The sequence below is a fragment of the Artemia franciscana genome, chromosome 10, assembly GCF_032884065.1.
Source record: "Artemia franciscana chromosome 10, ASM3288406v1, whole genome shotgun sequence".
Taxonomy (NCBI): Eukaryota; Metazoa; Arthropoda; class Branchiopoda; order Anostraca; family Artemiidae; genus Artemia; species Artemia franciscana.
In genome coordinates, this window is record NC_088872.1 from 37,511,605 (window position 1) to 37,524,930 (window position 13,326).

At 35.4% G+C, this 13,326-nt stretch overlaps 1 protein-coding gene across 1 annotated transcript in view; it reads left to right on the forward strand.

The window, feature by feature from the left end:
• LOC136032158 (probable phosphorylase b kinase regulatory subunit alpha) overlaps positions 1–13,119 on the forward strand; it is a gene marked incomplete in the record, with an annotated part of 128,621 nt that extends 115,502 nt beyond the window's left edge. Inside the window, 3 exon segments of the mRNA XM_065712341.1 lie at positions 8,468–8,521; positions 10,550–10,753; positions 12,752–13,119. Coding sequence (XP_065568413.1) covers positions 8,468–8,521; positions 10,550–10,753; positions 12,752–12,973 — 480 coding nt within the window.
• Between the last annotated feature and the right edge of the window lie 207 nt (positions 13,120–13,326).

Consider the following 13,326-nt stretch of genomic DNA (forward strand, 5'->3'; position numbering starts at 1 on the left):
TTTAATTTAATTTAAATTAAACTCTAAAACTTAAATTAAAATAAATTTAATTGTACCAAATCTGACGAAAGAAACCTACAGAGAAACCTCCCCAGAACTTCAAGTATATTCGACCCTCATTATATCTAGGGCTCATTGGTCTCTTCTTCTTTCTCCTTGTACCAGGCCATAAAATTATTCCATATATCAGAAGGAATTTCCCAGTCGTGCACGGTTCCTGAGGTACGAGAGGCCAGCTGCTTTGCATGCATGAGGGAGTCTATCATGTCGAGAAGTAGACTGTTCCTGAGTTTCGTTTTTATATTTGATAGAATTTAAAATTGACGTTCTGCAGCTGCACTGGAATGAGGGAGAGCACACAGATTTAACATGAACAAGGGCAGCTCTTCGAACGGTGGCTTGCCTTTAGCATCTTTCGTATTCAATAACGTCTTCCAAGAGATCGAAGGAGACATTTCAGTTCCTATAGTTCTGATAATATCGTCCCTGTGCTCACTCACCAAGATCCATTGAGTCTCTATTACATTCCTTCACCTTTCCACTTCATCTTCATGTTTCCCAAGTAAGCTGCTGAACCGACCAGTCAGTCCCACTAGAGTGTCAACTCTTCCGCTCAAAGCAGTCACTGGGTCTAAATAAGCCAGAGCTTTTAAAGTGGGATCGGAATGATCAATTCTTTTCCTCATTTGTGTGATAACTTCTACAAGGAAGTTCAGGCAGTTCAACCTTAACTGTTTGAGATCATTCGAGGGTATCACATCCTTGTATTTCAGCAAGTGTACTTCGGTATTTGGACCACAAGAAATCTCGGAGATTTCATTTAAACAGCCTGAGCTCATGGGTATGACAAAAGCATCGTCATTCACTAAGATGTCAGTTTTATACAAAAGACTTCATGATAGACCTCATGTTTACCCTTGAGCTGGAAAGGAGTTCGTGAATACAAGTGTCACTACTCTGGAACTCCAAATTCAAGCAATTGATCTTGTTGAGTACAAGTGCAAGGAAATGAAAGTATGCCTTAGTCAAGGGCTCCTTCATGTAAGACAAGATTTTAGCAGCTTTATCTCGTGAACTCTTGTCCCCAGCTACATCTCCAAGATCTTTATTTGAGAAAAACATCGCAAGGGCATTCCATTGCTCAAGAACACGAGAAATTGTTTGTTCTATCGAAAGCCACCGAGTATTTGCTATTTGAAGCGTATCCGGTGTATCTTCAGTTCTACGAATCGTTGATTTTTTTTCAGCTCAACAATACGTTTGGGGCTTATAGCAACATAGTTGATCAAATCTCTCAGCATAGGCTCAGGGCCTTCTGGTAGTCACTTGCTTGCATGACTAGCTACTAGGGCAAGAGAATAACTGGTACATCCAAGAACGAACAGCTCAGGTAGTGCATCATCAACCATCCCCACTGGACTTCCAGCAGTAAGCAGTGCCCCAAGTCCATCTCGAGCTCCCGTGTTAACAGAAGCATTGTCAAAGCCAGTATCGATCAGCCGATTCGGTGGTATGTCAAGCTTTTTTAAATAGTTCATGATTAAAGTCTTCTGTCCAAGGTGGCTTGTATCTTCGACCTCCAGATTTCCTAAGAATTTTTCTTTGATTGCTTGAGTGTCGGGGTGTTTGTACTTCACAATAATCACTCAAGATTTGACAGTTTCTCTATCTTGTTTCATCAACGACCAAAGAGTAAAGGTTTTGCTCAAGTCACGAGAAAGTCTGCTTCGTTCATATGGGGCAAGGACATTCTTCACGATCCCTGTGATCTTCGTCCGTTTCACCTGGACACTCTTAAGCGCTGCAGAGTCTGGTGCACATGATTTCAAAACATGAGTAAGTGTATCGGCTTTAATGAAAGGTACGTCTTCTGAGGCAAACCATGCTGATAAGCGGATTTCTGCATTGGTTACATCAATGTCTTTCTGCCTAACAGACATCAGCACAATGGGTATAGATCCAGCTCCTGCTTCTTTGTACCTATCAATGTGACTGTTCGATTTTGTATGCCTCATAATATTCTTTTTTGGCCCTTTCAAAATCCGATGGCAGAACTTCCACCACGGCTGGTCTTTATTGTTGGGGGCTAAGGTTAAAAAATAGCTGAGCTCCTTGTCATCCTCCCAAGCTTTAACAAAACCTCGCTTCGGTTTATTCTTGGTTTTTCTTCTTGTTTTCCTAGATTTTACTGTTTCTGTCTCACTATCGCTGCTTCCACTGTCACTCACACAAGTATTAGCCGTTTCCTTATGACCAACTTGCACCTTCTTCTTTTTGCTTTTTTCCTAGCCTTAAATGAGCCTATGATGACTACACTTTCACTACTTTCAGACATTTCCTTTCTGAGTAGTTGTCACTCAGTTCTAGATTGTCAGTAGCCATCTTTCTCTTTTTCTTGGTTTTGTGTTCTGTACTCAGACCTCCACTATTTTCAGGCTCACTGTCGGTACCACCGCTCAGTTGATATGTACGTTTTGGACTTACTTTTGCTTCCTGTCACGTTTTCAGTATCAAGAACATATCTTTGCTTGCTTTTCTCTGACATTACCACTGCAGGACTACCAAAAGGATCGTTGTTTTCAAGCAAAACCGTCTCTTGGTTTCTTAGACTGGTTTGAATAGCACTATGCTCACCAACCCTTTTGTCTGAAGTGCTAGGAACATCAATGACAACTCTTTTGTCACTTGCCAGCTGCATGGTTTCTTGTTTTGTTCTTCCCTGTTTTTTCAGTGCATTCTTTTCCTTCTTCTTTTTCTTGGTGAAAAAGTCCAGTATCTGACTCTGAGCCCGTTTTTTGGTAAATTCTTTGTTTCTTTCATACTAGAAGCCAATGAATTTCAATTTTCAGAGAATATATCTGCTAAGTAAACCAGAAACCTTAATAACCTTCTGTTGCAGTAGCAATGCTTTCAGACTTTACATAGCTTGATTAGTATATTTTATCATCTACTAGTTGAGTAACCACAGACAGACAAACTATTAAGTTAGACCATACAGAGGTTGTAAAAATCATCATCAGTTGCCTTCCCATGTTTCATTTCAGGGAAGCAAATCATATCATAATCACAACTAGGTCCATGTCTCTAAATTTTAGGTTGTTTCGGAACATGCTTGAACATTAACATTCAGCCTAACCTTAAATAGGCGTTTGTACCATTTTTATTCAAGTAGAAACAGCACCAAAAAAACCAAGACTATACCATAAAATCAAGATGAAAGATTGTATTGCCTAACCTCATTGACTGGCTCTCATAGAAACTCAGAAATACTATGATTTTAACAAAAATTTAGTAGAAACGGCACGAGAAAACCAATGCTATAGAATAGAATCAAGAGGAAATACTGTATTGCCTAAACTCATTGCTTTGCTCTCACAGATAATACTGAGTTGGTTTTTGAAGTTTCTAGTCCTTATCTTACTTACGTAAAAATAAGCAATTTACAAGTGACACTCTAATTCCTGGGAGAGTATCAGAGCATCAAGCTATGAGTTTTGGGAAGTAGGACTTCTACTCTTTGATTTAATACAGTAGGGGTTTGCTATGTAAACATTTGTTGACAGTAAACTTTGGTATTTTCCTGGCTTTGCTGTGTCTAAATCGGCCTACCAGTTAAGCAAAGTAGGTAATTAAGGGTATAGGTATATGTATGTAGGTATATACCTGTATAGGTATTTTGGATCTTCATTTTACCATTTACCCCAAAACTGGGCTGTTCACATTAAAGTAAGAATTCACATAAGCATACCTCTACTGTATACAACTCAGAGTATTTGGTTCTCTTTTCAGTCTATTTTCAGGAATATGTTACCAGTTTTCAGGTATGGTGTACTCCTAAAATAGGACGTGGGTACTGTCAGGATTACTCCTGAACATGGTAATCTACCTGACAACAGGGTTTAGGGACCTGTTTTGAGGAGTACATTAGAGTTATTTGTATTTGAATGATTGTTAACTGTTTAGAAAAGTGCTATTTTAGTGCACTTGTGAGAAAAGTAGGGTAGCCACTAAAGAAAGAAAAAATCGAACCTGAGCTTTTGATGATCAGAACGTTATTCTTGTATATTTAAGCTTTGATTTGAGGCAAAAATCATCTCACTATCTTGCCTCTAAGCATTTTAAATCCTTTTTAGAGAACAATATTTTACACAAGGAAAAAAATCGCCAATTTGTGCCACTAGGTGTTTGTGTGGCTACCCTAACAAAATCAATGACAAGTTAGCCAAAGTAGCTAAGGAGAACCACTGAGAACCTTATCTTCATTCTACTTATTAGACAGAAAAACAGTGTTCAGATCTAAGTAACTAAGTACCTAATTAACCATAATAAGCTTATCCCTAATCTACAGGAGGGGTACCTGACCTCGTTTTTACACTACCTTGATTTTTGCTGTGAAAATTTTAAAATGAAATGTACAAGCTGTCCTGACTGTCCAGAGGCAAAATATAACTTGTCTCAAAGTCATGTGCCCAAAGATATTCCTATTCTGTGCCTTTTATCGATTTAGTAGATGTTTTAAAAAGCTGTTTTCTGGCTATTGACTTTGTTACCTCTTCCTTGTTCATCATTTTTAAGTGAAACAAGGTAAGGTTAGAATGAAGTAATCTTGTTTGGAAATAAAAATATGTTCAATTAGAAATATTGAAGCTATGTGTAAACCATTCAACTAGCTTCAATCTTATATTTTTGTCATATTTGTTGGTGCTTTTTTAAGCCAGATTGATTATTCTGTTGGAAAGACTTCGCTGGAAATTTGTAATCTTGTCCGAGGTTGGATACCCCTCCTGTACTCCTGAAAATGGGGGTTGTTGCTTATCAGTACAGCTCTGTTAAACTGCATGCCGTTTACTTTTTACTATTAAGTACGTACCAGTTGGCTACATCACATACTCAATCAAGAAGCCAATTCAGATATTCAGCATGTATTTTGATTTGAACTTTCCGCCTCTGGCCTATTTCTTCGCGTCGTTTAAATTTTGAATATGGTAGTGGCATCTGCATCCTGTATTCTGCACTATCTGTGTACTACTGCCACCGTTAGGTAGAGCTATTCCCTTCCGTTAATTTGTAGCTTTTCTGAGGTAGAAAATTGCAATTTTACTTTTCTTTTATTACCATTTAAAAAGCAAGACTAGATGACCAAAATGTGTCATTTCTACTGAAAAATGTGTCTTTTTTGTCAATTGTTTCATCTTTTCTACTGAATGTGTCATTGTGTCACGCAACATCAAATTGTGTCATTTTGACACAAAATGTGTCAACTTGGCAGCCCTGTTCGCCAATATCCGCGACTTGCACAAAATCCAAACAAATTTGAAGTGCCAACGACAGATACTAACGAACAACTGAGTTGTTCGACTTAAAACTAAAGTATCACACGGTAGTTATACTAATGCACAACTTGGATATTTCTGAGGGCATGCGCAATGGAGCACGCCTGACAGCTATTGAATTGTCTAATAATCGTAATTAAAAAGCAAAAAAGTTAGTTTTTGGCCTTCATTTAGAGCCTTAATTATAGAAACAAAACATTTTTCACATGAGTGAAATGACAGAGGCAATCACATTGACGCAATGGTCTTATATTAGCTGGAGAGGCTAAAAGGCTGTAAAAGAAGTTAACCTTAATTTACAGTTCACATGTATGCTGTTCACGCAAAAGAATCACATTTATACGAGCCGGCAGCGTACTGACTACCTGAAACCAAGCAAAGCTTGATCTCCTCTGTTACTAATCTACCCACTTTAAGAGAGGAATAATTATATATATTATTTCTTTCTCGTAAACAGCTCGGTAGTATGTCTGAAACTTGGAAAATCACATTTTCCATCCTGAAAAACGATCTAGATGAGTCACGACTTTGGGAAAATTCGTTTAGAGCCTTAGTGTTTGGAAACGACTTTCTCGTATGAATGATATAACTAGGATAATCATATCAAACCTGTAGTCCAAAATAGACCTGTAAATGTCTCATTCATAACTCTATGCAAAATTCCCAATAAGAATAAATCCCATAAACTAGGATAAGGTAGGAGAAAGGCCAAAGAATGTTTTCAGCTGATCATTCTGAGTTAAACTTATAGAGCGTCATTCATCATGATTAGAACATAGAGCCAAAGCCATAGCTGTAATTGTTTGAGTTTGTTCTATAAAAAAATACTTCTTTAATAAGACTTTGGACCTTGAAAATTAAAGAATGCTAGACAGGGAAAGCAAATCAGATACTATTCCTGTAGTGGATCAGTGGGTTTGACCTTAACTTAGTAATACGGGAACTAGAGATCCCGATTTTAGCAACACACGGCAGCACCGATGCAGGGGCCTTAGTAGTCAAGAAGTGTCAGTAATTCCATTACTTAATTGTTTACAAATAAGACATTGGGCAAGACTCTAGGCTTAGGATCTTCGACAACCTTAAATAAATCCAACTTTTTAAATTAAAACAAACTGACAAATAAATAAAGTTTTAGAATTTCAACATGTTTGTTTGTCATTGACGTGGAAATTCAATGTAACAGGGTATCCAAATAGTTTAATCTCCAACAAACTGAAAATTCAATTCCAATTGTGTGCTGCACTGTCATTTTCTTGGGATTCCATAGATTTTCAACTGACAAAAATTCCAATTTTTCTTCATATAAAAATGTTACAAATAATCTCTCCTGAATTACAAACCATTTTTTTTGTTGATAAGTAGTACAATCAAGGTTGATGGAGGTTGACCTAACCCGATTTATAAAAGATAATGTAGTGTCTTTTCTTTAATGGGGTCTCTCTTTACTTCTATTTCAAATTTCTTCAATTTTCATTTTATTATAGCACGTAACCAGAATAGACTACGAAGTACAGTATTGAGAATTTCAAAAACAACGATTGCTAGAAACATATAGGCAGTTCGGTACCTGCGACTCATTTTGAATTTTTACTCTGTCAGGCTTCATATGAACTACATATGAACCGAGTTCCACTCTATTAAATTTCACCTGTGCATCCTGTTGCATACCTTGGATCTCTTCAAACTGTGTTGAGAATTGGTTTCTACGTTGTGTTTGTCAAGAATCCCCTGCAGTGACAGACCATGAACCGCTCTTTTTACCCTGAGGTAACGACGTAAATAAGAGTGTCCTTCTAATATTTGTTGGTTTTCTATAGCATCTAATAACAGTAGCAAATATTTTTCTCCTCATCTCGAAGTGCATCGATCGCAATGTCTGCTACTCTTGAAATATCGTCATTGAATATTTTTTTCTAGTTTTTTAGGTAAGATTTAAAAAAAACGGTATCAATTTTTTATAGACTTTTATTTCTAAGCTGTTTTTGATAGTTGCTCTAACTCCTAAGTCTTTCTGCCAGTTAATATATACATAACTATCATATCATTTCAGTAATATTACATTTTCTTATGTTTTCAAGTTCAACGTGCGTTAAGTTATCTTTTATTTCTGTAATGGATATAAAGGATCATTGTGTTTTATATGTACTTTTAATGGTGACCTGGGGATGTGTTTTGTTTCACCAGTCTATTTCCGCATATTTGTAATCTCCGAAGATGAGGTATGTATTTGTTTTAAATGTTTCCCCGTTTTGACTCTTTCAGTAATCCAGGAATGATTCCTGTGATTTGTCTTTAAAATTGATATTGACTAGATGGCCTTCCAGGGTTATACTCATTTCTGACGCTTCGCAGTGCTCAAGGGACTGCTGACAAAATGTGATGCATTGGCAGTTTTCTCTTAGCCGTGCATGTAATTTTTGGACGTGTTGATTGCAGCATCTTTTTCCAGCTCTGTTCAGTCGACCTTTAAGTACTCATCTTTTGTTTTTGAAACGCATATAAAAGGTTTTTTTTTTTTTTTTTTTTATTTGAATGTTGACCAGGTGTGGTGTATTGTTAGACCAATCTATTCTTGCATATTCGTTATCTCCGACGATGAGGTCTACATTTGTTTTAAATTTTCTCCCGTTTTTACTCTTCCAGTAACCCAAGAATAATTCCTTTTAATTTATCAACTCCCGAGGGAAAATGATGTAATTTATACGCTCTTGAAATATACGTCAATATGACGTCACTCAAATGAATTTTCTTTCAAAACTAAGGCTTATAACGCCTTTTCTGAAACTCGTGACCTATCCAATTGCCAATAAAATAGAAGCAACAACATGGACTCGTTTTCACGAAAAAATACATATACACACACACGCACATATATATATATATATATATATATATATATATATATATATATATATATATATATATATATATATATATATATATATATATGCATTCATTCGTTTAAAGATCTTAGGTACAGTATAATTAAAGAGCATTAATGACGATTTTTTTCCATTTTGTGTGAAACATTGACAAAAAGTGTATTTAATATTGAATGTTAGTTCGTTTTCTGTAAATTGCAGATTTTAAATGTCAAAGGGACATATTAAACCAAAACTATTTTCTTTTAGTGTCCTGGTATTATGGTTCAAGGACGTATTTTACCGCAAGGATTGACACAAGAGGTAGGTTTTTCCCACTTAATTGAAAAAAAAAATCGAAATTTCTGTTAAGATTTTAATCTGTAACTATAAACAGTTATAAATTAGCATCATTTCTTTAACTTATTCTGTTGTTTCTGGTGCTATATTTAGTTTAATAATATGTCCTTTAAATTTAAATAAAACGTCAAAAATAATTATCAAATTTGGCTGGTGAAAAATGTATTCTCTGATTAATTTTCTATTATTTCATGAAAATAAATCCTCATTCATATATCCTCGTTTCTATATTCTCATCCATTTCCTCTCTCCCTTCTAATTTCATCTGGTGCAAGGAATAATCGTCTTCTTCCATTTCCGGAAGAAAACAGTCATTCCATCTCTTTTAGTCCCAGACCTATTATCCCCATCCTTAATTTTGAGCCTACGTGTCTCTTTTATTTTGTTTTAAAATGTTGATCTGAAGTCGAAGAAGTTAAAATAACCACAGTATACTTTCTTGTTAGAAGTTCAAAATTTTTTGAGATACCGCGGCAGAGAAGTTGCAATGATAATAACGTGAAATTAGTCAACTCCTTAAAATCATTTTGTAATCCTCAGCGTCTCAAATACAAAGGGTCCATCAGCAGATTCTCTAAGGGGACTAGCCAGCATCGAGAGCTTTTGACAGTATATGGTTTTACTATGAAATTTGATTGAAAAGCCAATGAAATTTTTACGTCACCTGTGTAGGCAAGGTTTTCAATCAAAGCTTGCATATCAGGAAACTTCCAGAGCTGCCAAATTGTTCAAATGATAATCACTTTTAGTTAATTTTTTAGTATTTTCCCAGCGGGTAGGCCGGAAAATTTTTAGGGAATGTTTCCTGAGGTTTAAAAAGAAAATTGTGCTTCGTTTAATCGAAATAATCAAATTCATACTTTTCAGTGATGTAAGTTCAATTTAAACTGAATATCTCTATCTCCGACACAAAACGGGAGAAGTGAAATGTTGTTTCATAGATTTTCGGGAAATCAGATGTCAGGTTTTAGCTTTCTGTTGTTTATTCAGATCTCTTATCCAAGCTCTACAAGCTATGGTAAGACCGTCCAATTAGTGATAAATAGTTGGGCCACATAAATAAAAAAAAATTATAATGGACGAAATAGAGGGGTCCTTTGAAGTATCGAATCCCCTTAAGTAAGTATCTTAAACTCTTGTAACCTGCTTCAGTTTACTAGAATATTTTATGAATAATTAGATTTGTATCTACAATTCAAGATACCAAGAATAATATACCTCCTCGACTGTTTATGTGACAAATTTTCCTAAAGAGTTAAATTTTTTTTCAACTCGGGAAAGTTTAGTTTTCAGTAAAGTGCTAATTTCTAGAATTGTATACATATTATATTATGGAGATATTACGAGCCAGATTGTTTGAAATAATTTTTCAACTTGGCTCTTGACTTTTATCAAAAAAACTTTGTTTTTTCATTAATGATAACATAAATTGATTAGTCCTTTCTTATCTTGAGTAATGAGTAACTGTTGTCCCTTTCTTTTCTTAAAGCTTTAGTTTTCTGTGCTAAATTTAACTCCGTGTTCCATGCGTTGTATTTATTTTAACTAATATTTTAGTGACGGACTGTGTGATTGATTTAAGAGTGAATATGTGCTTGTGAGTTGTTAAAACCGATTTTGGTTCGTATGTTTTGTGATTGAACGAGTGTCGGTTTGTGTCAGGAATTATGAAGAGTTTTAGAGCATGAGTGTGGAATTCATTCAAGCTCCCTGTAAATATTTTAATGTAGGAATTATTGATTAATTGGTTGGAAGGGTGGGGGATATGGGAGGAGTAAGAGATTTTCCTTTCTTCTCCGAAGAAGTGTATAGATAATTGATATGTTTTATTTGGGTCACCCCAAACACGCTAATTTGAGTCAGGACTGAGTGGCAACGTTTATTTTTGTTCTGTTCATATTATATAGAGATTTAACTGTAGTGCTTTTTTATGATAAATTTGTCAGTCTTAAAAACATAATAATAATAACCTATGTTTCAACTTTGTTTTAGATGACTTCTGGAGAGCTGAAATTCGCCTTGCAGGTTGAAAGTGTTTTGAATACGATTCCGCAGCCCGAATTTCGGCAACTAGTAGTCGAAGCGTTAATGGTATTAACATTAATAGCTGAATACTCCATAGTTCCCAGCTTGGGCGAACCACTATGCGTAGCAAGTATCGTCTATACAGCGAACAGAATCTTTCTAGAAGATCAGGTTAGTTGACCCTCCTAGTTTTAGCAGATGAGAAGAAAATTTTCAGGACATGATGAATCGTCTTAAAGTTGTAAGAAATGATATGAAAAAGAATGAGAAAATTTATGGTAATTTTAAAATGAAGCAAGATTTGTTTTGTAGGTAGGGGTTAGTGCTGTGTATGGAAGGGATTCGTGGAGAGGGTATTAGTGCTATATACGAGGATAATTTTGGTGCGGTTAGTATTTTGTTTTGGGTGGAATCAGTAGTAAAGTAGGGTTATGTGCACATGGATTACCTTGATAGACTTTGCCCAAAGGAACACGGCTGGGCTCTGGGAAAATATGATGCCAAATAGGAAGGTAAAACTCCACGAAACATACGAAAAAATTGATCAACTGGATAGCTTCAGTTACCTGGACAGTACTATTAGTAAAGACGGTAGATAGATTGAAGATGTAAAAAGTAGAATAGTCATTGTCCAGGATGTTTTTCACACTTGAAAATAGACCAGAAGAACAGGAAGATGGGTATATGAGCTAAAATATTACAATATCGAAAGCCACGGAAGTGACAGAGGTCAAGTATGGCTCTTAGTTAGAGGCACTTCAAAAGGCTGAGGATTATTTGTCAAATTTTTTCCAGAGGAATTGTCGAAGGACAGTCTTAGGTACTCGTTTAACTTACCCTATGATTAAACAATCAGCAATACGAGAAATGTTGTTTGATCTCACTTGTTAGGACTATGTTGAGAAGGTGAGAGGCTATGTTTTACAGATAAAGCCCAGCAGGTTGCTAAAGATTATGCTTTTTGGCAACCCATCTGGGCCAAACAAAAAGTAGGTTGTCCTCGATTATTGTGGGAAGAAGTCATTAAGAATGATTTAAAGGGAGTAAGTACGTGCAATTTCGTTGGTTGAAATGAGCGCTTTAATAGTTGGGAATCTCAATAGAATTGTATATTTTGCGGGGTCAAGTATTTAAAAAGAAGTACTTCTTCTGATCCGTTTTTATACATCTCGTAATTTTGAAACTTATTTTATATGTTTTAAAGTAATCTTTTGACCACAATTTAAATAATAGCAGTAGTGATACTTGAATGTGTCAATGCATAGAAATTAGGTATGAAAAAAGTTCAAAGTACATGCTTTTTTAAGTTGAAGTCAGTGCTATAATCGTTGGAATTCATATTACTGTGTTTGATCTTCAGGGCACCCATTTAAAACAACAATTGTGTACAAATTTTTCTTTTTCTTAATCTAATTGATCTGAAATACGTTATTTATTGCTAAAATGAAATTCCAGTTGTAATACTTATCACTAAATACTAGAATATAAATCTGGAACTCGATTTAATGAAGGTGAAGCTCTGCAAATCAATTAAATTCAGTTTGAAAACGCTTAGTGATTGCGTGTTGATCTCCCAAGAAAAAGTATTCGGCAGGCCTCAGACTACTTTCCTAATAACCCAAGGGATTTCCCATATCTGAGATCAATGTCGTAGCAAGCAGTCTAAGGTTTAACTTAAGTATTTGGTACTCATTGAAACATTTGCTTAAGCACGAAGTAATTAGTACTTAGACAAACATAACTAATTACTACTTGAATTATTACTTAAGTGCTCATAAAAAAGGTTCATAGGCAGGTTTTTTAATGTACTTACTATTGAGAGCCGAGTGAATAGATGTTTACTATAAAACTGATGATTTTATAGATTCTTGGGTGATTTTCATTTCCTAACGAATTCAGCACAGTTAATCGCGAGTTGTAGTGTGTAATATAGGTTTTGCTTCACTGTCAGAATTTAAAGCTAAATACTAAAACATTACCAATGTGTAATGAAATTAGGGTATTTTCTAAGAGTTTACCCCGCCCCCCTCCTATCTCTCTCTCTTGCCGTATGTGTTTCCATCTGGAGGAACTCAAATTATTCATCGATTGTATCAGATTGTCCTTTTGGTTAACATGTACCGATGTGGGCCATATAAGTTAATATTTACAAACACTTTCTATTTTTAGGTACAAGTTGAAGGTGATGCAACTCTTTGTTGTGCAAAACCTCAGAAAGAATTAACCCCATCTGGCGAACTTGTATGTGGCGGCGCAGCTTGGATCTGTCAGCATTTTTATGATAGCGCTCCTAGTGGAAGCTACGGGACGATGACATACCTAATTAGATCTATTGCAACTAGTCTCAATTGCTTTCCTAATGATGGAGAGATAAACTGTTCAGTCATGTAATTTTTAGTCACTTATTTTTTATTCTTTTTTCCTTTTAAATTTTTAATTAGTCGGATCAAATAGATTTATTCGATTTTTAATTTAATTTTTGATGTGATTTTATTTTTAATGGATTGTTTCTGCTTCAATAAAGTTTTGATTTATCATTTGTTTTGTTAATAGATCTTGAGTAACTCTAGGATGAGGCTTTTAGGTTGACGCTTACCTATGTGACAAATACAAAAACCATATGCTCAACTTTCTGTTTCTTTGAAGTTCTAGAGATGAATTATCGATAAAAATAGAAATACCACTAATACTATGCATCGCAGAAGACTGAACGAATATATGAAATGGGAATACTTTTAGAGGGG